At 43.1% G+C, this 26,416-nt stretch overlaps 2 protein-coding genes across 2 annotated transcripts in view; both read right to left on the bottom strand.

The window, feature by feature from the left end:
• Nucleotides 1-2,893: 2,893 nt before the first annotated feature.
• Ccnj (cyclin J) lies at nucleotides 2,894-21,714 on the bottom strand. Its single transcript, XM_038313736.1, is given in 12 exon segments — nucleotides 2,894-5,145; nucleotides 5,147-5,191; nucleotides 5,193-5,310; nucleotides 5,871-5,904; nucleotides 5,907-6,031; nucleotides 6,128-6,261; nucleotides 6,263-6,286; nucleotides 6,288-6,405; nucleotides 12,681-12,689; nucleotides 15,638-15,852; nucleotides 20,929-21,038; nucleotides 21,580-21,714. Coding segments are annotated over 11 exon segments (1,122 nt in total). The 5' UTR covers nucleotides 20,998-21,038; nucleotides 21,580-21,714; the 3' UTR covers nucleotides 2,894-4,914.
• Nucleotides 21,715-25,422: 3,708 nt separating this feature from the next.
• Nucleotides 25,423-26,416, bottom strand: part of Cc2d2b (coiled-coil and C2 domain containing 2B) — an 82,912-nt gene continuing 81,918 nt past the window's right edge. Inside the window, exon 34 of the mRNA XM_038316070.1 lies at nucleotides 25,423-25,611. Within this exon, the coding sequence (XP_038171998.1) occupies nucleotides 25,423-25,611 (189 nt within the window). The remainder of the gene's footprint in view (nucleotides 25,612-26,416) is intronic.

The raw sequence follows: 26,416 nt of genomic DNA, 5'->3' as shown, positions 1-26,416 counted from the left end.
ACAGAATTCTTGGAGCTGCTAGCTAGCTGGTCTAGTCAATGAGCTATAGGAAATGGAACAGAACAGTTGAAGAAGACACCTGACATAAGCTTCTGGCCTCCACACACAGATGCACATGAACATGTGAACATGTATACATACAATCTGACTAAAAACTTCCAATAACGTGCCACTTGGTTCATTGTGAGAAAAGTAACATATGATATAAAATGAGTAAGAGGAGAAACTGGGTGTGGGATACATGGGACTCCTGTTAGGCTAATAAAAAGGAAAAGGAGCATATCATACTAGAGGAAGGTTAGCAAGTCAACCAGATGCACAAAGCGCTGTTGGATATCTTTAAACCAGGTCTCTGATGGCAAACTTTAGGGAGAGGATATTGTCTTTAAACTACATACCGAGCCAGAGGCCCATGACTCAAGGTAAAGAACTCCTTGAATTTAGGGTGGCAATGAGTATCTGACAGTGTCTCCAGATAGTTGAGGATGGGGGCAGCACATACCCCCCCCCAAGAGGCATGACTTCAATCTTTACACTATCAACTGACTGTACTTGCTACTTTTTGAACAGGAAATGAGGATTTTCAAAAGGAATGTAGAGTGATTCCTAAACCACCACAATTATTAAACAAGAGTACCATATTCTACATCCAATTGTTTCTAGTGTACCAGCCATATTTATGGAAGCCGCTTGTGGGTGGACTGTTTAGCAACACTTCCTGGGTTAGTCAGAGGGCAAAGCTTAAGGCCCTGTTTAGAACACTTGCTGCTCTTTTTCCTGCTTCCTAAGTTCAGCCCTAAAGAACCACATACTAAGTCTTGGGAGAGCAGGTGCCAATGCTGCATCAAAACCTGCTAAGGCTACAGCTGAATTCAGTGACAAATGGCATTTACACTTGGTGAACACATGCTTACTCATGGCTGACACTCAGATGACTGATCATTTTGTCCTTTTTTTCTTCCGATTTTTGATTTTTCAAGACAGTGTTTCGCTGTAGTTTTAGAGTCTGTCCTGGCTCTTCTAGACCAGGCTGGCCTCGAACTCAAGAGATCCACCTGCCTCTGCCTCCTGAGTGCTGGGTTTAAAGGCATGCACCACCACCACCTGGCTGTCCTGACTTTTCTTAAGAGCTCAGACTGCAGGTTTCCTGAAGCACCAGCTTCTAGGATACTACTAGAATTCACAGCTATGTATGACTGGATTTAAGGCCTACTCCAGGAGATGGAGCCCATGCCCAGCATTCACAGGCTAAGAATCCAGGACTAGAGAGGCCATGGATCTAGGGGGAACCAAATGCTATCGTTCTGCTAAAGAAATGTACCAAGGCCAGGCGGTGGTGGTGGTGGTGCACGCCTTTAATCCCAGCACTCAGGAGGCAGAGGCAGGTGGATCTTTGTGAGTTAGAGGCCAGCCTGGTCTAAAAGAGCTTAAGACAGGCTCCAAAGCCACAGAGAAACCTGTCTCAAAAAAAGAAAAAAAAAAAAAAGGAAGAAATATATCAACAAAATGAATCCTAGTGACATTCTGGTAACCCATAGATCAGTGTCTTGCCCAGCTATCATCAGAGAAGTTCCCACCTGTAGTAGATGGAAACAGACCAACAGTCAATGTGCAGAGAGAGAGCTGGAAATGCTCAATCCTCAATGGGCTATCTCCATCAAACCTCTCCTTTCAGGGTTCAGGGAACCCTGCAGGAGGTAGAAAGATTTTAAGAGCCAGTGGGGATGGAAGAGGCCAAGGAAACAAGGGCTTCCAGACACACCAGGACTGATGAAGGTATGAACACAGAATAGGTAGCAGCATACATAGGGTCTACACAGGCCCAAGCCAGATTGGGTCCCAGAACTGAGAGGGGAAGTAGACACACCCTCCATCTCTAAACAAGAAACAACAGCTCACAAAGGAAAATTTACTCCAATGGAGTTTCACTGAGTATACAAGCCACATTCAAGAGCAGGGCTAACTCACAATGAACTCATTGATACTCTGGGAATATTTTTGTCTCATGCTTTGTCTGGGCATTCCCCCCCTCCCCCATTGGCTTTTGCTTATATATTTTGGTTTCTAATTTTGTGTTTTTATGGTTTGTGTGAATGCATGCATATCTCTGCATGTTATATGCATTCTTTCTTTTTCCTGCTTTGTTCTGCTTGCTCTCGTTTCTTTTCTAAAGATTGAGAGAAAGAGGCACAGAATTGGATGAGTGGGAAAGATCTGGAAGATGAGGGAGGGACACTGATCAAAACATACTGTATGAAAAAATATTTTCAGTAAAAAAAATTTAGTTACTAACACACAAGTCATTTTAAGCTTAAAAGGCAAAGTTGTCTGATATACTCTAATGGGATTTAATGATCAGGATGTAATACATAAAGGGACAAATGTTTTCTGTCACTGTGACAATGTTCTATATCTGGAAGCCTCTTAGTAAATCCATTTGGGACTGCAAGTCTGACATGCACGACAACATGGCTGAGGTTACACCTGACAAGCCTGTATTTAAAACAAAACCAGCAAGACCATTTTCATGAAAACTACTTTTATTTAAAATCAAGTGCATAGCACTCATCTAACCCTGCTGTGTAGACTTAGCACCATACTCCTGTTCATGGTCAGTCAGAGCACAGATATTTTGGTTTGCAGTTTGTACTTGAATAGTGTTTATTTAAGGACTCTCGCTAAGTCCTTTGTACACATCATTAATCTTTTCACAGTACACATTTAATGATGGTCCAGTAATCTCAAAACAAAAACAACTTTTAAGACTAATTAATAAATTAAACAAAACAAAACCCACACAGCCCCCCCCACCCCCAAGCTAATTGCTGTTGCGTCCATTTATATTGAATTCTAAGGTTTTAAAATAGTCATGATTTTCCGGCTTCCCATGCAGCAATAGTTATCAATTACTTGACTACCCCCAAAAGGATTAATCCAGTGTTCTTCAGCTTTTTAAATATAAACTGGAAAAAGTGTTAATAAGCTTCTTAAAAAGGCAAATAGTCTTTGACAATAAGAATGACACAGAACCAATCACTAAAAGCATTTGACAAGACATTAAATTACCACAGGCACTGGCTGTTGTTTCAAGTTAGGATTTCTATCCCAATAGCTTACATTCATAGCATTACTGAGGTAGTTACAATACTGAAAACTGGACTCCATGTTGCTGGGCTCTGTCTGTGAATCTTTTGAACCTACTTTCTCCTAATAATTCAAGCTTTCCTAAGGTAAGAATTATAAAATCCAATTAGCAGCCTTTTTAAAGAGGAAAAGGGGTAACATGATTGAGAACTGCCATGCACGCTCCTCTGCATGGTTTTCAGCACCAGACTAGTAAGTCCACACTACACGTTCTGCATTCTAAATACGAAAGTTAGCTTCCTTTAAGGAAAGGACATTTCCCTAAGAACTCCTGTTGGCAGCAGCCACCACCGGCACTCACCCACCAGAGTTGCCTCCACCAGTCCATCATGCTGCGGAGCCCTTCCCTTCCCAACAGAGGCCACTGGCTAGTTACTAGACTCCTGCTGCACACCCCATCTTTAGAGTGAGTTCTCATCAACACACACTGGTAGTCTCACATCTGCCGGTTTCCCTTCTATTCAAGTGCTATCTTAAAAAACACAGACACGCCTTACTCATTTTAAACCACAAAGTTTCCCTCCACCAATTCTATCTTCTTCCATGGATAAGAGCACAATGTATATAGTTTATCAGTTATTTTTTACTTTTTAAGTTTATCTGCCCCCTCCCCCAATATTTTATGGCCAGGCTGCCCTTGCTGTAATGACTATTATTGCTGTTTGTACTCACTACCAATAGAATGAATTGTCCCAGGGCAGCTGCACAGCCAATCTAATGAAAATAGCTACTGAAATTTTAAATCAGTACCCTTGCTTGCTTAGCTTGACTTGCTGGATTCCAAGGTTGCTTACGGAACTACCCTCCCCATAACAAAGTGCTGCATTAGCCCAACCTGAGTACTACCCTGGCCACCCTCAACTCCAGACTCTACTCTAGTACTGACACTATTCAGTAAGCCTTTCCTGAAACTGGACGACAGAACTGATTATCAACCTCTGACGCGCAACCTGTCCCCACGTGAGCACCACAGGACCCACTTTAGAGTCTCATCCCAGCAGGAGCATTGTAGCCTCTGTCACACAGGTAGTTAACACACGAACACTGCAAGGCATGTTGGTTACAGCTAAGTGTTTCCAAGTACTACAAGTTCCCTGAGTTAAATGTACTTAATCCTGAAGAATCGGGGCTGATCACTTAGGGGGAAAACTACCAGAGTAAAACAAAAATTATGATCATGATTTCAAAGTATGTATCTGTTTCACCCCTAATTTTAGTATATAAATCTAGACATGTATATTATTTATGATAGGAAGTTATATAAAATCATCTGTGTTTTTTTAACTGCACAGATTAGTATACTTAGCAACTGGTGAGTTTGAACCCACCAGTAGGCCAAAAAGACTGAGCTGAAAGATTAAAACAATTTTTCAAAAATTAATACTGTTAACTTTCCTTCATAAAAGATGGTTTGGCAAGTCCACAAACAAACAGTAAGTCTTTGATGTATGTGCCAGCATAAGACTCCAAAGCCTACCACAGCTCAAATCTCAGAATGGCAAATTTTCAGCTGCATTAAACATTTTGAAATGTTTTGGACCATCAGCCAAGGCTGCAACATTTCTGTCACAGCCTTACACAGACTAACACCGTTAATGTCTGCCGAGTCCTCCTAGGTATTCAAGGCAGTGAACAGTCTCCTGGTGCTGGTGCCTGCTGCACTGACACTATCTGTTTTCCTTTCCTTTTGAAGAGGAAAATAAAAAGCTTGCCCCAGAGCTATCCATCTCAGAGGAGTCTGGGTCAGTTATGATCATGATACATACGTCATCACCTCTCAAAGCATGGAGTAATACATGGGAAATGTTCATTTATCTGGTAACTCCGGTTATAGGAAACACTAAGACAGGGTTTAACTTCCACTGGTATGGCCAGGGACATCCCAACACCAGTCTGCATGTGGCCCTGAACACTAGTTTGGAAGCTCGCAGGACAAGGCTGCAGGGTATAAGAGGAGGTGTGTGTGGCAGACACACTCTGCTGACGGCCTGGCTGCTCTGACAACGGGGTGTCGGCACTGCACCGAGGTCTGATGAAGATACTGAGGCCTGCTGGGAGTGAACTGGTCGCGAGGGCTGAGCTGTCTGAACACACCCAGCTGTGCTGTCGGAGGAGCCGATTGTCCCCTCTGTTTGGTTCGCTTCTTTCACATCATTATCGTGAGCACTGAGACAAGAGAAAAGAAACAATAACATTACCTGGCAAGAATGCTGCCAAGTCCCACGTCCCACCTGCGCCATAGCTCACGTCATAAGCAGTCACTACTGCTACCATAAGTAGCCATCACTGTGCCACCATCCTAACAACAGTGACGCCTTCCTCATAGCTTTCCTCAAGTGATTTATCTCAGAAACATTGCTGGAAGTTTGAGATTTTTTCAACTGGGAATTTGAAGTCACAGTTCTGCCGACCCTTAAATCCAGTGGTATGGAAATGGGAGTGGGGTGAGACCTTCCTGGACTGACCTCAGTGCTGTGGGGCCTCCACATATGCAACAGCTCCCTTTCCAGCCAGCTATGTAGAGGTCTTACAGCACGGAGCTTTTACCTGGTTCACGGCAAGAACGCTCCTTTTCTGCAAGGCCACTATTAGCGGTGAGGCAACTAACAGAGGTACCCTCAGGAACCGAACCTTGGGCCTTGAGAAGTAGTTTCTTCTAGGGTATATTACACACAAACGAAAATGTTAACTAGACATTACAAATGCGAGAGCAAACAGGCTTACACACCAATAGTCGTTCAATACACTGTACTAAGAATCCCAGGAGTAAGCAGTAAGACGATGCAGTCTGGTAGGCCCTGTTGGAGAAAGACGAAGGATTAATCCTCGAAGAAGCCACACAACCGCAGCAGCTACTAAAGAAGGTGCATAATTAGAAAGGCATAATCTGGGGATACACCAAAATGAACTTAAGCAACAGAATACATGCGTTATCAGTTGCACAGCCACATAGGGTATTCTAACAACTCACCTGCAGAGATACTTCCAGGAAGTATCTGCATATTTGGCCATGTAGAGTTTAGTCTTTTCCAAGCAAATCATTGGCCAGCCGTCATGAAGATCCGTCTCATGCACTGCTTCAGAGAGGTAATACTCAATGAAGTGGGCAGCTGTGGGGAAGGCAGAGGTTCCACTGAAAGGTTCTCTAATAGCAACAGTTCCATATGCAGCAGATTCTGCTTCGTGAGCACCAGATTGATGTTGAGTCATACAGCCCAGGCTGTTTTGAGCTGCTCCAGCTTAGGCACACTGTCTTCTTTTCTTCAAATTTACCTTGTAAGAAGGGGGAATGAGTGGAGAAAATGTTAGAAAAGTGATCTTTGGAGGTCTTACTAGTATAAATGGGACCATCATATCTTGCTAGTAGGACACACAGATTTAAGGATATTGTCTCCGTCTCATCAGGAACAATCTTCCAGTTTTTGCACATTGTCTTTCCTAGTAGCTTCCCCACCCTTTACATTTAACCATTCTCTGAAAAAAATGTGTGCAGATTTGGAACAGCTGGTCCTATGGCATAAGAAAATAGCTCATACAGGCTAATGAATGGGCGAGTAACTAACTAATTGATTTACCCCCCCGCCCCCGTGTCCTTTTTTGTGGGCAGTAGTAGCTGGGTTAAGAAAACCATTTTAGAGCACCGAGAATTATACATCAGAACTTTATTTTGGTGAGTGCTCACATTGAGCCCACATCCCAGGAATCCCTAACTTTCTTGGAAACTAGTCAGCATCACATATGTAATCTTGGCAGATTTTCAGCATAATCTCAATAGCAGAGAGAAAGGAACATTTGAAAGAAAAACTGAGTAAATGACTTTAATACAGGCACCGCTATTTCAAAACAAAACACACAAGAACAAGCCTACCTCTATTGCTTCCTCTTTCTGTAAGTTTATTTCTCAAAAAAGGGGTAGGGGGGGCTAGGTATGGTAGTGGTATAGGAGGTTCATCTATATGTGTGCTTTCATTGGTTAATTAATAAAGAAAAACTGCTTGGCCTGATAGGTCAGAACATAGGTAGGCGGGGTAGACAGAACTGAATTCCTGGGAGGAAGAAAGCAGGGTCAGAGATTGCTGCATGAAGTCAGCTGCTACTTGTTGCCATCTTCCGTAAAGATGAAAATACACAGAGAATCTTGATACTGTATGTTATTATGCTCTTTGAATTGTTTGAATGCTGAGGAAGGAAGCAACAGCTTATAAATGCTGCAGAATTAATCCAAGATAGGTATTTTGAAAATACCTTGACTTCAAAATTGAAGTCAAAAGATATGTTACTTACTTTGGAGAAGAGATTTGGCTTTTGTTTCCACAGGAAATGAGAGGCTGTGGATTCATTCTGAGTTAAGAAAAAATCAGGTTTGATCAAGGAAGACCACCTAAGAAATCTCCAGTAGAAAGAGATGGCTCAGATGTCTGAGTTCTACATCCAGAACAGATTCAAGACTGCTGCCTGAGATGATCAAGACTCACAGGATATTCTAGTCAGGACTTGATCATAATTCTAAATTTTCTTTAGGTCCCAATAAGATTATCAACACCCACAACCAGCCAGAAGTAACCTAAAATACTAAACCCACATTCCCAAAAAATGGAATATGGATATTTTTCTTTGTTTAAAAAAAAAAAAAAGAGGGGAAAGTGGTACAGGAGGATTTTCTGTATTCTGTCAATTGGCCAGGCAGGAAGTATAGGTGGGTCAACCAGACAGGAAGTAGAGGTGGGGTGATGACAACAGGAGAATTCTGGGAGGGAGGAAGCCCATTCCTCGCAGTCCTACCCAGACCACCGAAGAAGCAGGATGTGACCTGCCCTGCTGAGAAAGGTAGTGAGCCATGTGGCTAACACAGATAAAAATAATGGGTTAATATAAGATATAAGGGATAATAAGAAGCCTGAGCTAATGGGCCAATCAGTTTATAACTTAATATAGACTCTATGTGATTTTCTTTGGGACCTAATGACTGTGGGACCTGGTGGGAGGACATAAACCCCAACAAGCCTGACCCTCATGTTACATGGTAGAGCATGGAACATGACAACATGTCCCTGGGAAGGCGAAGGCAGGACAGTAAGTGTGAGGCTATATACATAGGCCGTATTGTGAGAACCTGTCTCATAAAGCTCAAAAGCTGGGCCAGTGAGGTGGCTCAGTAGGTGAAGGTGTTGGAAACCTGAGTGCAATCCCCAGAAGGGTAGAAGAAGAGATCAAACTTCACAAAGTTGTTCTCCCAGCTCCACACAGTGCGCACACCCAAGTGCATGCTTCCCTTCCCTCCAAGAATAAAGCTTTAAAGCGAACGGGGTGGTGGGGGAGAGGGGAAGATTCTTATCTTCTTTTAAATCCCCTTACTCAAGGCAGAGCAGGAGCAAAGGTGACATGGTAAGAGTTCGTAACTTGAAGCACCAACTTCTGAGGAAACACTCATCTAATGTTCCAACTACTCACTGAGTGAGATTTTCTTTCCACCTAAGAAAACTGTTTCAACAGATTATGAACCAACTTACATTTAAATTTCCAAACAAGCATTACTACACATAAAGCATGCATTCAGGTGTTTCTATAACCCAAGCCTGTCTCTGGGACATTACCATGTCCACAGAAGAACAGAGATTAGGGCTAAAGCACTCTACCTCTCAGTACTGTGTTCTACTTTACACTGATGTTTAAGTTATAATTACAGATTTCTCACAAGGGAGTTTACGTGAGTTCTTGTTTGTTTTTTGTTTTTTTTTTCCGAGATAGGGTTTGTGTCACTTTGTTGCCTGTCCTGGAACTAGCTCTGTAGACCATGCTGGTCTTGAACTCACAGAGATCCTCCTGCCTCTGCCTCCCAAATGCTGGGATAAAAGGTGTGTACCACTACTGTTAAAAAAGTTATTCCTCAAAAGCACACATTACATATAAAAATTGTTTCAATATCTTGATAATGATTTCAGTATCTGTTTTCCTTAGAAATCTAATTTTATTCTACCCATTTATAAACAATTTATAGGGAAAGGTAAGAAAGACTGCCAAAGCAGGGAAACTATCTTGAAGGGGTGGATTTGTACCACAGATGGCAAAGGCCAAGGCCAATCAGTTGACCAGGGGTGCTGCAGTGGGTAGCCGGTGGGGCTCTGCTCACACTGGCTCATCTGGGGGCTGGAAAAAGCAGTGCTGCCTACCTAGGAGTTTGCTTAGGAAACAGAATTGGGGTAGGTTTTGTCCTTGATGTCAGGAGACTCTAAACTCCTATCCTTAGGCTACTCCAGCTCTAGAGAGTCTGTGAACTTCTTTAAAACTAAACCCCTTGTTGAGGTACTGGGTCCTGTGAAAGTTTTATACATGTTAGGCAGCTGCTATACAACTGAGCTATACTATCAACCCTTTTCAATTTTAATTTCAAAATGCATCTTTTAAGTTGCCCAGACTGGTCACAGACTTGACATCCTTCTGGTCCAGTCTCCTGAGGATCTAGAATTACAAACATACCGCATCCCCAGGTTAAAACTACTCTTTAAAGACTACTGCAGAGAGAAGCAAAACTTACATAATTCAGACTTTAAGAATCTAGACAGCCTTTCGCAATTCAAATCATGCAAGAATGGCTTTTTATACCACAATGCTCTTCATGACCGTGATCAGAATCACCACTGAAGAGGAAAAGAAGTCATTGTTTTTGAGTAATAACGTGAAGTTATGCAGAAGGAAAATGATGCAGGCAATTGTTCAGTCCCTCCAGATGAAATCATCAGGGCTTTCAAGCACCTTGCCATTCATGTACAGCAGTACTAGCTACATACTTCAAAAGAATGCTATAAAAATTAATGAGTTTATTTATATCATGCTTTAAGTTCCTTTGAAGAAATTAATATGCCATAATTCACTGTAATTCAAGGATCAAGGGTATTCATATTCTCCCCTTGAAAGTTTCATCATCAAAAAATAAAACTGTTTATGGTCAATTTCGCAGCTCAAGAAACCAAGATGTTACACGAGGTCAGCCAGCTCACCCAGGGTCAAAAAGTTGAGTGAACCAAAACTGGGAGCCAGAAGGAAGACATTTATATCCTCAAATCTGCACTTCTAAAGCAAAACACCATGCCAGATTAGATGGGGGCAGCTGTCAGGATGCCAGACTTCTGTATCTGTGCTTATAAAAATATTTAAGTAAATGTCAAGGAGTTTATATTCTGATTTTCTTTCATATGCTGATTTTCAAAGTTAAAAATAAATTGCATAGGGCTAGAGAGACAGCTCTGCCATTAAGAGCAGTGGCTCCTCCAGAGGACCCAGGCTCAATTCTCTACACCCACATGGTGACTCACATCTGTCTGCAACTCTAGTTCCAAGGGATCTAACACCCTTACAGACATGCATGCAGGCAAACCACCAATGTATATAAAGTAAAAGTAATTCACTTAAAAAAATAAAATGCATGCCAGGCATGGTGGCACAGGCCTTTAATCCTAGCACTTGGGAAGCAGAGCAGGTGGATCCCTATGTGTTCAAGACCAGACTGATCTACATAAGAAGTTTCAGGCCAGCCAACTACATAGTGAGACCCTGTCTAAAAAATAAACAACATGATGCATAAATCACCACATTTGGGATTCTAATTCAGTTTTCAGTTTTTGAGAACCTTTTTTGTCATAGACAGTGGTATATACTCAACAAATGGACAAAAGTTTCCAAAAGTGTGATAACATCAATGAGTTACACGCATTCACATCTATCATTACTGTGTTAACTGCTATGCATAGTTTAAATTTACTTGTTCATACACTCAGACCATAGATCAGGGCTTTTTTTCACTTGAAAGGAAATACCAGAAGCCATATGATTATATTGATAAAGGACCCAAACAGGAAATGAAGATAAAGGCAATTCATACTGCTTCCCAGAAAAATAAAGAATTAGAGGCCAAAAGCAAAATACCAGGCTGTCTTTCCCTTATGGGAAATGTACAGACCAGCCACGGAAACCACATTTTAAACACAATAGCGAATGGTCCGCTTTGTGGCAGAGAAGATCGATACAATGAGTGGAGTGGATGATCCCGTATGGAGCTCAGCCAACATTCTATTCTTACACTACCAAATAGAAAAGTCATCTATACTAATATACAAAGAATTCTCACAAATTACTAAGACCATAAATTTAATAGAGAAATAGGGAAAGAACAGGAAAGGCAACCAATGGGGATAGGGAGGCTAAACTCATTAAAAATTAAAATGTAAATCAAAACGACTGTGCGATTTAATTTAATAATAAGTATAAAAATAAAAAATAAAGTAAAAAAAAAGCAACTTAATACTGGGGAGCCAAAAGGAACAAACACTTGTTACAAATTATAACAAATTATAATGAGAGCCTGTATCAGAAGCCTCATCTCCAAGGCTGCTTTCAAACTGCCCGTAAGCCTAATGCTGCTCAAATAAGCTGAAGCAAGCCAGGGAAAACAGCTAAAATATAAGAACAGTTACTTTCATGGACAAACATAGCTATTTTAGAAGAAGCCAGACCCTTTAAGAGAAAAAAAGCCAAGCTAGAGATTCTAGAACAGCATACTAGAAGAATTGGTCATCCAATGCTCAACTTTCTATACTGCAATTTTCCTATGTTGTCCTACTTGCTCCACACAGAAACTTACAAGCGAGGCATTTTTATTTCCATTTTATAGAGAATTAACCTGAGAACCAAGGGTTACTGAAATTTGTAGTTAGTGATTCAAACCTAAAAAAAAAAAAAAACCCATCATTATAATCAGACTCCTAAATACTATAAAGCACTTTCAAATCAGATAATGTGCAGGTCCTTTCTTCACAATTCCAGTAATGTAGCTACCCAGGTAGGTGAATAAGCATTAGCTCCAAGAACATACAAACTGTGATATATACAGCATCCAATTATTATATAAATGTAGACTCTGCCAAGTGGTGATGGCACACACCTTTAATCCCAATACTTGGAAGGCAGAGGTCAGTGAATCTCTGAGTTCAAGGCCAGCCTGTTCTATAGAGCAAGTTCTAGGACAGACAGGGCTACACAGAGATACCCTGTTTCAGAAAACAAACAAACAAAAACATCAACCAAAAAGAGAGAGAAAAAAAGAAATACTAGATTGGGGCTGGAGAGATGGCTTGGTGGTTAAGAGCATTGCCTGCTCTTCCAAAGGTTCTGAGTTCAATTTCCGGCAACCACATGGTGGCTCACAACCATCTGTAATAAGGTCTGGTGCCCTCTTCTGGCCTGCAGACATACACACAGACAGAATATTGTATACATAATAAATAAATATTAACAAAAAAAGACTGCAGTAAAAATAGGTGTCTAATTTGGAGAGTAAACAAACTAGATCAAGTATACTGACCAATCCATTTTTTAAAAAAATACTATATTCCACAAGTTTGTAACACATATCAAACACTGAAAACAGACTATCAGTTTATAAACATCCTAAGCATTTTGGATGTATTAGAGATGGAGAGGAGGATAGACTGCTTAAACTAAGTTCCAATGTCTTCAATTCTGACCTAGCGGAGGGCAACTGCTCCACTCTTACCTATCACTTACTTAGGAGGGCTGAGGCTTTGACGTGTACACTGAACACACCCACTCTACCTTGGAAAAGGAAGAATGTAAAACCAAGTCTCTCTCAAGAACATGGAGTTAAAGGTGACAGCAAAACTAAGGGAAGAGGTATCTGGTTCTAGTAGTCAGTGATTGTCGTGCTTTGAATGATAATGCTCCCAGAGGCTCACTCGTTTGAATGCTTGGTACCCAGGGGGTGGAACTGTGACCTTGTGGAAGGAGGTGTGACACTGGAGGTGGGCTTTGAGGTCTCAGAAGCCCCCACCATTTCAGTCGGTCCTCTCTCTGCCTCACAGCTGGTGTCTCAACATGTCAAGTTCTCAGCTACTGCTCCAGCACCATGCCTGCCATGGTCATGGACTCTACTCCCCTCTGGAATGGTGAGCCCCATTAGCAATTCATATCTGAACTACAACAAATATGAACACTACACCTTGTTTCTAGAAAATAAGCTTTAAAAATTATACATTGTCACAGTAATTACATCAAATAATCTTCCACAGAATAAAAGGATCACAACCATGCATTGCAGTTAGTAATTTAAATACAAGAACTGAAAATTCCATTTCAGCTATCCTAACACATTACAAGAATCAAGTTCCCTTCTTCTGTTAGGGAAATAGCAAAGTGTAGGAAGTTAGCATCATGATGGCCAGCACTACAGGGTGATCAAAAACGTTTCCTCCTACAGACAGGGTCTTGCAGTGTTGCCTGAATGTAGGGTCTGTCATGTCTGGCTTAAAACTCTTAGTAACCAACCAGATCTTGAAGCGGACTCCAGTAGTGCCATGTATAGAAGTAACACTAGTCAGTTTGGTAAGTTACTGGTAAGTAAACTTTACTCACAATGTAAGTTATTTTATGAAACTGTACTAACATCATTCTTTATTTATAATCCATCCAGCTTAGCTTCCTACTTGGTTCAATTCACAATACTCTAAGAACCACAGAGAGCAAGCTGGAACTTGGCAATGGTTGAGCAGATAATCGTAGGCCATAAAACTATTTTTTTTCATTATTGACTTAAAAATTTAAAATATTGCTTTTGTCTGATGGCCAGCATAGGTCTCCATTATGAGCTAATTCTGTAACCTAACATTCTAGGGGATAAAAACAGACAAATATATTACTTGTGGATTTTCATAAACCTGACCTGTCAAGCAGGGGTTTTTCCAATCTTATGTAGATAAAACTCTAAAGGGCTTCATAGCCAGTGATGAAACACATGTAGCATTTTATATATGATTTCCTATGAGCATAAAACTTTAATTAAAGTTAATTACAAATGTGTAAGTACTACTTCTCTGGCTTTAAGACGGGGAGGGGAACTATGTGTCTGGATCTTAGAGGAAAACAGATTCCAAAGGGAAATAAAGATATTCAGGAAGTAAACGGCATTCTGCTAAGAATTTGGCTCAGGAGGACTCTAAATGCTTCATCAACCAGTTCTCACCCGAACCCACAGGCGGTGGGAAGCCATCACTATAGTTGGATTTTATTTACTCATCTGGTTTCACAAAGGATCTGAAATAATTTAAAAAGTCATTAGGTAGTAGTCTTGAGCAAGTAAATAAAATTTAAGAGGCTCAGATCTGGAAATGATACCACCTAATAATGCACTGAGTTTTATGGGTTTATTAGTGTCTAAGCAAAAAGGTATTTTAGAAAGATTACTAGCTTCACAGCCTAATGGGAATGTGCTTACCACAGCAGCCATATTGGATGCCAACCTTCTAGTGAGATCAGAGATCAAGGCTGACAATAACAACTATATACTACTTTGAAATAAGGCTCAATGATATGGATAATACAAAAACAATATCAAATACAACTATCAATTCGACTTATATCAAATGTGATCTTTTTACTTTGTTGAATGAAGAAAAACTCAATTTTAATTCTTTTATATGCCCTCTCTGGTCAATGCAGATACTAGCAAACAAGGTGAGTGAGTTTCAGCACCGAGAGCCTAGCAGCACATTCTGTATGGGTAATAAATAAGAGTCTATCAGATTATATGCCAAAGCCACTTAGTATCAGCTGTAGCAAACCCGACTGAGTTCATTAAACTTACACCATGTAGCCCCGACAAATGGTGCAGCACCTTTGAGACAGTTTTCAAGCCCAGCTACACTCATGTTTGAGCCAGAGAATCTTGGTTCCAGGGACTTGTTCTTTGAATCCAGGGGGTTTAGCAGCATCCAAAGCATCTACACATTAGATACTGTAGTGTTCCCTAAGTTGCTTCTGGCTGTCAATCACTGATCAAGAACAAAGGTTCTCAACCAAAATTACCTTTGGAGTTTTTAAAGTGTTAAAAATAAAAACATCCAGTCCCTAATATTCAATTTCTGGCACAGTATATTAGTGACTTCTCTCATATCTGAGCACAGTAAGGTAAAGGAGAAGGATTTACTTTGGCTCACAGTCCAGAGCAAGGCAGTCTGTCATGGTGGGGAAGACACAGTGGCAGCAGTGGCTCCATCTGTAGTGCTGACTGGGAAACAGCGACAAGGGAATGGAAGGGGTCAGCTGGCTTTCTCCTTTCTCCTTTTTATTTAGTCTAGGCCCCAGCTTATGGGATGGTGCTACCTGCATTTGAGGTAGGTCTCTCCGGAAACTCCACACAGATGAGTAGAGGTGTATCTCCTAGGTAATTCAAATTGTGTCAACAATGGAGATTAACCAGTATATCTGTGCTGCTTAGAATTTTATTTGTATCAATCTTCAGGATGTAGGGCTTGGGCATGTATTTTTTTTAAAAAGGCCAGAACTATTTTTTAATATCTAGTTAACAAGCACAGTATATAATTCCTAAAAGCAATAAACTGAAATGACTGGGATTTGAAAACACTTCGCTATAGCTCTATCATATAAATATGCAGATTCTGAGTCATGTAAATCAGATCCATACTCACTTGCTAGAAGCAGACAGGAAAGTGCAACTAAATGCAGCTGCTGAATAGAGATGTCATAGCGATCCATGAACAGGTCCAGCAAATAGACAGCAAGGTGGCGGGCAGAAGGGCACAGAGTGAAGCGATTGCTTACAATGGCAATCAAATCAGCAAAATATCGCCTGAGACTCAGTTGAGGGGACTGGCCCTTGTAAGAAGGCAACTTCAGCTCCTAAATGAAAAGGAAGAACATTTAATCTATAGAAAGATCTTCATAATGCAGACTTAACGTTGTTTTTCTAAAATATTCTGTTGTAAGAGCTTAAAGACATGCTTGGCTTCAAGGGAATGTAGAAATAAAGTTGAGTGGGAAGAGGTTGTATGGCTTTAAGAAAAACAAACGCAAAGCCAACCACAGCCCAAATACACCCTTCCTAGGTTGAGAGGGAGCAGACTGGTGAGTATGTTCCTCAACTGTGTAGACAATACACTTCATATAGAGACCAGGACTTACCCATCACTATCTTTTAACCTTACTTCCCTTCTGTCATTAGGATCTTTACCCTGCCACCTTTCATATACACAAAAATTTTTAAAGCACCAGTATTCACTCTTAGGACAATATTATACAATTTGTTTCTAAACTCTGTATTATTAAGAGATTCTGGAACTGGAAATTTAGCTTAGTGGTACAGCATATTCTTATCATGTGCAATGCCCTGAGTTCAGTGTTCAGTTCTCAGCAACATGCAACATTACACACACACACACACACACACACGGGGGGAGGGTGTCCAAATATGTATCAAGATGGGAAGCTTTCAAATTCATTTTATGAGTGTAAGACCAAGAATAAACTTGCAGGTGATCACAACAGAATAAAGAATCACAAATCCCAAAAGCACATAGAAACAAAACAAAACTAAAAAAGGAGTAAGTACACTGAATTCATAAATAAACTGTATCTTGAAGGATACCATCAAGTGAAAAAAGCAGTCCACAGGATGAAAGAAAACATTTAAGATCATATATCTGATAAGAAGTTAGTAGTTGAAATATTTTTTAAGCTTTCTCTTTTTTCTTGTTCTAGAGTGCTAGGAATTGAGCCCATGGCCTTGTACAGACTAGACACACTGTTACTTAGCTATATTACCAATTCTTCACAAATTACAAAAAAAATTCCTATAACTCAAAAGTAATAAAACAACCACCTTTAAAGTGGGAAAATAAACAGACATTTTCCCTAAGAAAACAGGCAAGCGGGCTAGGGAGGTGGCTGAAAGGGTAGGAGAACTTTCTATGAAAGCATGAAGACCAAACTCAAATCCCTAGGACTTATATAAAAAGTTGGGTACGGCTGCACAGGTCTCTAACTTCAACATCAGGGAAGGCAAAGGCAGGCAAACTTCCAGGGCTTGCTGTCCAGACAATCTAGCCAAAATAAGTTCCAGTTTTGTGATAGATCCTTTCTCAGAGCAATATGAAAGAATGGTAGAGGATGATATCCAGAGCATCAATCATATACATGTACCATATATACAAAATTACAAAGTATTTTTACAAAACACAGAGACATACAGAGAAAAAACATAAAGTAACCAACAAGTACAGAGATGCTCAACACCATTAATCACTACAAAAAATGCAAACCCAAACCGCAAGCTACCACTTCATACTCATCTAGATTGCTATTATCAAAACCCCACCCCCAAAAGTGCCTCAAAGAGAAGTAACAAGTACTGACAAGGCTATGAAGAAACTGGAGTCCTTACCCATCACTAATGGTGACATAAGGGACGCAGCTGCTGTAGAGAGCAGTGTGGCAGCTTCCAAAACCTTAAATACAGAATCACCCATGACTCTGCATTTCTACTTTTAATTATGTATCTCAAATATTTGAGAGTAGAAAGACAGGTAGGTATTTGTACACTCATGTCCATAATACCATTACCCACAATGAGCAAAATGAGAAGGATGAACGAACACACACACACAAAATTCAGCTTTAGAAAGGAAATTGTGAAGCCAGATGGTGGTGGCGCACGCCTTTAATCCTAGGACTCGGGAGGCAGAGGCAGGTGGATCTCTGTGAGTTTGAGGCGAACCTGGTCTACAAGAGCAAGTTCCAAGACAGGCTCCACAGCTACAGAAAAATCCCGTATCAAAAAAGAAAAAAGTGACATATGCTGCACGGATGAACCGTAAAGATAATATGCGAAGTCATACAAATGGACAATTATTATATTACTATGATTTCATTTATACCAAGTATTTGGTCAAAGTCACAGAGCAGCGTAGAATAGTGGTTATCAGGGTCAGGTGGCAGAGGAACTGGAAAGAGTACAGAGTTTTAGTTTAGAAAGAGGAAAACTTAAAATTTATAGTCCTGGGGATAAACAATGGAAATTGTCTCAAGGCTCTTCCTAGCAGGTGAATTAAAATGCAGAGATTATTACAATACACAGTTGACATCACAGGGTATTAAGAACACCAAAGAAGACCTAGCTTGAGCTACGGGATAAGGAATTGTAGGGGGAAAAAGGGCTGAATATTACATTAGAAGACTAGGAATCACACCTGGAAAATATTGGTGGGCTTTATTTTTAACTATGCTAGTTTTACCAACATTAGTAAAAACAGCCCAGAACCCCAGGGCCATCAATGAGGTTTTTTTCATTCGCTGTTACTACCGTGTGAGCACATGGTGTTTGTGGGCTGACACACATGCCATGCTGGGCATAGAGACAAGAGGACAGCTTTGTAGAGTTAGTTCTCTCCATCCCTCAAACCACATGCACCCACTGCGCCATCCAATAATATCTCACATAACCTGCTGAGCTACCTGACCTGCCCCAGAGATTTTAATAATACGTCCAATGAAACCCCTTGCCGTTTTCAGTGGGAAGGATGAGCGCTGCGGATGACTGCTTAGCCAGTCCTCTTTACGCAGGGACTGCAGATGTGCAGGCGCGGAAAAGGGACTGTACCTTCCTCAGCCAGTTTCTTCTGCTATCTTTTCTTAGTCCCTTAGAACAGAACTCTTGTTTTGATTTGCTTCTCAGGAATGTAAAGGACCAAAGCACAGGAAAGCCAAATGCACCACCTTGAGTCTTAAGTCCTCACCAGCTAAGCACTTCAAATGACACCCCTACCTAGAACTCCCAAATACAACTGCAACTCCTGGGGACCGATACTTTCTTAATGCTTCTCACAAGACCGTGGTCTCCATTTCTTTGTAGCTCCTCAATCACCTTATGCCACCAGAGCAGAATGACTGAAGAACTGGGACAGGCCTGCAAAGTCGGTGTCAGCGGGAAACTGTTATTTACAAAAGTAGTACAGCTGGCACTCAGTGCACTTCACTTTCCCAGTAAACACAACGCTGGTCACATCAACTACCTCTTTACTGGGACTAAATATAGACTGCCTTTCACAGCAAATGAATGGCAACTGCCCCAGGCAAGAGCTACCTTCAGATGCCTTTGACTTATAAAACAGATTGTTGGAGTCTATGTAGGCAAGGGCCATGCCTGTGGCACTAAGCCACTGCTCAAACACCTTGCATATACTAAGTACTAACATGTTCCAGAAACAATGACTAAATCTCTGGTTAGTAGCTGATACTGGCATTTTATGAGGAAAGTTTAACTTCCTTGACTGTCGTGCACTATAATAGGGACCTCTTCGGTTGTAAAGTTCAAGTCCTACTAATTAGTGCAAATCCTTTATAAAATGTTACCATTCCCTGAAATCAGGACCATGGTCTACACTGAGCTTAAAGACAAGCCTGAGCAGTTTGCAACAGGTGGCCTGAGACAGGCTTCAGAAGAAATTCCTCACGTTTACCTGTCTTCTTCTGTGTCCCCTTCAGAGACTGCACAAAAGCAAACAAATCCTAATTTTAAAAAGGAAAATTCTACTTCTAAGATCACCTGCAAAAGTAATCCAGATAAAACTACCTACACGTAATATATTAGAAAGTAAAGACCATAGGGATCACCATGGGAAAAAAGTCTTTAAACTTCCACATCCACACAAAAAGGTATCATTATACCAACTAACTAGTTTGCTACATACTAGAGAGATCAGGAGACTGACACTTAGAAAATCCATATCTCTCTCCCAAAAATCAAAAGTGAATTGGGACAACTTTCCCCCTAAAGAATCGTTCCACAGCTGAACATTTATGTAGCGCGGTCTCACATGGGTCTGGGGTGGCTGTGGGGGAACTGGAGACTGAATGTCAGGATTAGTAAAGAGCAGTTAGGGATTTCAAGCTTTGGGGAAAAGGGTGCAAGTTTAACAACTTAAGCCAGGACTTGATGTCCCAACCTCCTTCATGTGGTCAGATACACAAGATGCAGATCCATTATCCTGGGACCCTTAAGCCTCAAGCTACATGAGCTTCCTAATGACGAGTCAGCTGTTTTGATTGTTAGTTTTCTACACTTAAGAACCAAGGTGAAACCGAATTAGAGATCTTTCTAGATCTCTCTTCTGGCTGTCAGAGAAGCAGGGCTATCCTATAAATCTGACTTACAGACACTTAAAGTAAAATCGTTCCTGAAGAAGCAACAATACAAAAACTTTGGTCCAAAAGAGTGCATTGTTTTCAGTGCTTATTAAGTATATGGCATCTACTTTTTACACGTGATATTACCAAAGAGTGGCTCTTTCCTTCCACAAACAGCCTCAAATCTGAAGGACCAGGTAACAGTAAGTTAGCACATAGCTCTTACTATATAGGTCGGGCACTGTTCTAAGTCCCTTTACAGTAGAGACATCAGATTTCACAAACAGCCCGTAAGAAACGCTCCAGCGTTGCTATTTGTCCTCTTACAAAGGAAACAGAGAAACAGAGAATTAAGAAGTCTGAAGTCTCACACCAAGTTTGAGAAAAGGCCGTGGAGTTGAGTTATGCCCAACTGTGGCTTACAACAGCTGCATGCAGCAGCGAGCAAAGACGGCTGTTCACTCGATACAAAGTCAGACTTGATACAAAGTCAGTGTGTGTGTGTGTGTGTGTGTGTGTGTGTGTGTGTGTGTGTGTGTGTGTGAGTATAAAATCCATGCTCCACCTGGCAACATTGGAACATCGTTTTCCACCTTCCTTCTCCCAACTACCACGCCCCCCACTCCTCTCCACAGTTACAGGTTCTTTTGATGCAGCCCAGGGAAGGAAGAGGTTAATTAACCCTGACAAGTAAGCGCACTCGCCTTCTTTGCCCTGTAAAGTGGAGTCAAGAACCCAAATGGCCTTTCCAGGGAGCACAAGAACCGGGATGGGAAGGTCGGGCCTCGGGGTTACCTTGTACCGAAGCGCCTGGTGAATATCCGCAGCCAGCTGTCCTCGCCACCACTGCCCCTCCAGCTCCATGGAAGCCGGCGGCGCGCCCGGCCAGACGCCTCAGCTTCAGTCTGGAAGACACGCCCCAGACGCGGTCACCGCCAGCAACCCCCCACCCCCACGACCCTCCGCGTCCCCATCACCAGCGCCGTGACCTCAGGTCACCCCGCGCGGCTGCTCATCTTCACCTGACCCGACCCCAAGCAGCCATCCTCCAAGGCCAGCAAGGCCCGATCTCCCCAGTCAGAGGCGCGGGCTTTGCCTGCGACCGCCAGCTGGAGGAGCCGCGGGAAGATGCAAGCTTGGGGAGCTCAAGGCGGGACGGCCGGGCTCGGGCTCTCCGAATCCCGGGTTCGAACGCCGCCGTCCCGCACAGCCGACACAGTCCGGACGCCGCGGGAGTGGAGGATGAGCAGCGCTCGGCCAGGTCCGCGCGGGCAGCCCGGCGCGCTCTACCACCCCGGGGTCTGAGGCACGGCCGCCGCCGCAGCGCCGCATCGCGTCCCCCGAGTGGCGAACAAAAGGCCGACCGGCCGGCCGTGCCAGGCGCCTCGCCTCCCCTCGCGACGCTGCCCTCCCGGCCAAACCTGCCCGGCTCGCGCGGTCTCTTACCGGGACCCACGGCCCTCACAGCCACAGCCCGGCCGGTGTTCGCGGGGCGCCGGCAGCGCTCATGCCGCGGACGGTCGGCCGCGGAGCCCCCGTCTCAGCTCGGGCCCAGCACCGGGCCGCTCGCGCCGCCCATTGTTAAAGGACCGGCAAGCGGCTCGGCGTACAAAGCCAGCGCGGGGGCACGGGCCGCCCCGCGCTGCCAATCTCGTCTCGCGATACAGCGGGGCCGCCCGGCGCCGGCCAATCGGCGGCCGGGCCGCGCCAGGTGCGACTCCGGCTAGGCGGCCCGGGCCCGGCAGGCGCGGAGAGACCGGGCTGCTCGGTTCTGCGGCCTCTGGAGTCTGGAGGCCCCCGGCCACTCACCTGCAGCGAGCCTTCCTCGATGGGTCCCGGGCGCGGGCAAAGAAAGTTGCGACGCCTCGGCCCTGCGCTTAACCTTGGCAGCGCGGACCTGGCTCTTAGAGGGGCTGCTCTCCCGCCCCACCCCCGCCCCTTTCAAATAGGCTTTAACTGTTCCCACAGTCCCTAAGCCGCTTTGCTAGACAAACTCTGCTCCAGTTCCTACTCTAAACCCAGTATTCTTTTAGCAGTCTAATTCAGTTCTTCTCGTTGCATTTGTTTCGGCGATTCTCAAAGAGTTGTGAGTGGAATTAACATCTTTAGTAACGTGGCTTGTCAAATCCATAATGAATGTAATTGGCCATCTGCGGTGGTCAATAAAGAAACCCCAAACTCTGGAAACACTCCAGCATCGATTAAAGGTGTTGATGGAGCTGGAATGTGAGTAACAGAAACCCCATCAATTGTATTTGGAAGTGTTTGGTGGACCACCACAAAGTAGGTGATCAGCTGGGACAGTAGTCCCCCAACTTTCCAAAGCCTATCGACCGACTTCAGTATTTAAACAGAAGTCATGAGACCGCACCCCTTCCTTTGAATATTTTGTTTAGAAAGAGGAAGGGTGATAAGGGGCTTCTACAAAATGAGGAGCCCGCACGCGTTGCAGGAGCGGGCTTATCGCACTGGCTTTTGCATACATCCTGGAGGGACGCAGCGACCTGTGGGTGGCAATGCTAATGCCCGGGGAAAGCAGGGATTCAGGAACTGCTGGCAAGAAGAGGAAAACAGACAAATGAAAGTTGGCAGGGCCCAGCCTAGCCCAGTGCAGTTCAGGAAGAGGCTACCCGCAGAGGAGAAGAACACATCAGGCTAAAATTTCCATGTATTTATGGAATTTAAATAGTACCCACATCCCCCGTTTCCAATTCATGACTACTGAGCAGGTTTATGGCGATAATTTGGCTTCCAAATGATTTAGAGTCTAGGCCTTTCTTAACCTTTTCAGAAAAGTGGTCCACAGCCGGTAATCGCCTGTGTGATGTAATGAGCCGGTTGTCCTGCAGTCTCTACTTTGAAGATGTTGTTTACAGGGAGATATTTTTGGGAAACCATGTATTATTTTCTAGACGTCAATAGCCTGTCATAAGATGGCAGTGTCCATTCTTGTTAACGCCTGTGTATGTCTCTGGTGGTCTTCCATTCCTAAGAGGCAAATTTCAGTCTTGCTATCTCCTTATTCCTTTAGAATGAGCTGGGTACGTAGCAGTTACTTAAGTGAACTCTGTTTTCTCATAGTTTACTCAAAATAAATGAAAGATAAATCCATACCCCATGGTAACCGAAGCTGTGAGGGAAACAAGGGTAGAAAGGTGGACCTTGTCTTATGATCCAGGAGCCATGCAAAGGCCTGAGGGGAAGTAAGTGACCCGTATCTATGTGGGTATGCCCGACAGAGGGGGGGACAGCAAATGTGGAAGGGGCTCTCGGGAGAAAACACACCTGAAAGGGAAACGGAGGACAAACCTAGGAAGTGACCAGCAAAGGTATGAAGCTTAAAAGGGCAAGACACCACCCGCCTGTCAGAGAGAGGGAACTAGAGGTGGGTTGCAGCCTAAGGCGCAAAAGCCTGGCTTGGCCGGAGATGAGGGTGAGACCAGATTCTCAGCAGATTTCCTAACTCTGGGAACTTTGGGCAGTAGGAAGCCACCATGCTCTGGCAGCATAGACACTAACATCCGAACGCACAGAGGGGATTATTCGTGAAGCTTTCTATACTTGATGCTTGTGTTAATCAAATGGTTTCAAGCTGTAGTACCACAAAAACAAAACTTTGTAAATCACATACCTAGAGTGTATTTAAAAGTTTAACAAGTAAATTTAATCGAACAATTAAATTGCTTTTAAAAGAGAAACTTTTAAATAAATGCATGCAAAAGACAAAACATTCAAACCAATATGAAGTAGTAAGTAAGAACCAGCAGATTCCTTCCTCCGGGAACCCACTTCTTCCCAGAGGCACCATTATTGCTGTGCCTTTTGTCATACCTTCTCAGAAACACACAGGCCTTTATAGCAACGCACAGGTGTAACACTTGCCTCGTTTTGTGTGTAAAACGGTACCTGACTCCATGGTTTATTGTGCACCTTGTTTCTGTCTTACATTCTCGTCTACTGAGCATTCAGGATTCTTTTGGATAGATACCAAATGCTAGAGGCCAAAAACCCTGGGCCCTGTTCTTGACTTGTTTCCTTGGTACAAATTTACACCTGTGTACTATTTAAGTCACTGCAACCACGATTCATACCCAGGATCTTTGCCTACAGCACCATCATCTCCCATTTAGATTTGGAGAAGCTCATTAACTGGACTCAGTGCGTTGACACCTGTCATCCTTCGCTAAATACCTGACCCTCAGCAGTTAGAGGCAGATCACACCTGCAGTGAACTTGCTATGGAAGATCCCAATGCTATTGCTGAGCCACTATGCTGCAGGTTGTTAAGGAGAGTCTTTACTCTCAAAAATAGGGCCCAAAGATTTGCAGTATTTAGAATATGCAATTTATCAGTGAGTACTCCAAAATTAAAAATTTACATACATTTTTACCTCTGGTTAAAATGGACATAGACTGATATTATTTACCTGACGGGGCCACAGGATCCCCGTGATCAAGCATCCTAGATACACATGTGAAGGCAGCACTGGATTGGCGAATCTGTGACTTGTTAAACTGAATAAAGCAGACTGCCTTTCTGAATGTGGGAAGCCCTCATGCAGCTGGCTGGAGGTTTGAGTAGAATTAAAAGATTGCCCTCCCCAATCCAGTAAGCGGGATTTCCTCTTGCTTAATTTCTTTAAGTTGGGACATAGGTGTTTTCTGGCCCTTTGACTCAAACTGAAACAGGCTTTTCTTACATCTGGAGCCTGCTGGCTTTCAGACAGGAACATGACCTCAGGGTTCCCTCTGGGGAATTTTTACCTGGAATTGTACCAGAACGCGCATCAAATGTACCCACATCTCATTGGTACTGACGACACTCTGCAAGGTCAGGCTTCTACACAACAGGGGATCACAGTTGCCTGGGAGCTGTTGAAAATACTGCTCTCCTCTGTGTGGTTCTGATTTGAGAAGTCTTGGGTGATCTGGGAATCTTCATTCTTAATAAGACCTTCAGGATGGCTCTGATGGAGATGGTGTGACCTCCATGACTGAGCAGGCCAGAACTGCTTCCTTTCCAGAATGAGATCTACCGTAGACTGGTACACAAAGCAGCCAGACTGCCTGAGGAGCTCCCAGAAGAGGTGGGTTGGTAAGGAGATATCTAAACTTACCCTCAAAGCCTGGAGAAGGGATACTGATGTGGTCTTCCTAGTTCTCAGTTCCACTCAGGAATCCAAATTATGTCCAGCATCGGTAAACTTGAAAATAAACAGCAAAATCTCAAGGTGACAGGACAGCTTGGATCTAGGAGACCACAGTGCTTTGCATTCCCCTCCTTCCCGCTCACTGATAGCGGACTAAGGACGCCAGATAGACCCACACGGATAATATGTTGTTTGGGTATGGATGAATGTACACAGCTAAAGCAAATTCCGTCTGGGGAAATTCAGAAGAGTGAATTCCAGTCTGGTAGACGGCATCAATGACTGACTGGACATCTGTGTAGGGCATCTGGATGGGAAATCCTGTGACCTGGATGAGGTTAGAACAACACAATGGCACGTTACGGTCTAGAGGAAGTCAGAATCACCATCTGCAGAGAGATCACAGAAGCCTTACTGATGTGGCAGTATGAACAATAACTGGCTTTCGTGAGTGGCTCTGACACCGTAGATATCATGTTAAATAAGACACAGATAACGTTATAAAGTAAGTTCTGTCATCACCCCCTCTCTACAGACTGCCTAGAGAACAGCCAGGGCTGTTTGACGCCAGAATCTGTACAGCTGACACAGAACAAACTTGGAACTGCCAACACAGAAATGGGGGTCCTACACAGGAGGGATTGGAGTGGCGCTCTTGAGGGGTTTATTCAACAGTTGTGTTTATATCGAGTCACTGCTGTGTGATACACTATTGAAGGAATGTGGTCTCAGTAATGTTACATAATAGCACACAGGTGACAGCCACGAACCCTTTCTTCAGCCTTGAGTTGCTTCCCTCGGGTGGGTTTTTCTCATCCTTAAATCTGCTCACATCACGTGTTTTTCCCGTGGGCACCGCCCTTTCTCCAGCTCACCTAACATTTCTTCTGGTCTCCTCTAGCCTGTCACCTCTGTGAAGGTGCTCAACTCTATCTTTACTGTTTCCTACCATAATTCCAATGCTTAGCCTAGGACCTAGCACAGAACGGAAATGATATTTAGCATTTTCTAAACACTAGACTTTGAGTGAAATATTAAGTGAAAACTCAATCCTCACCATGACCACAAAACAGACAACTATTTTTACTCCTGTTACCAATGGGACAAAAGGTATGGCTGGGTTAAATGACTTC

Source organism: Arvicola amphibius, chromosome 1 (genome assembly GCF_903992535.2).
Source record: "Arvicola amphibius chromosome 1, mArvAmp1.2, whole genome shotgun sequence".
NCBI classification, from domain to species: domain Eukaryota; kingdom Metazoa; phylum Chordata; class Mammalia; order Rodentia; family Cricetidae; genus Arvicola; species Arvicola amphibius.
Note: the sequence above shows the minus strand (reverse complement) of the source record. Positions and strands in the feature narration are given on the sequence as shown.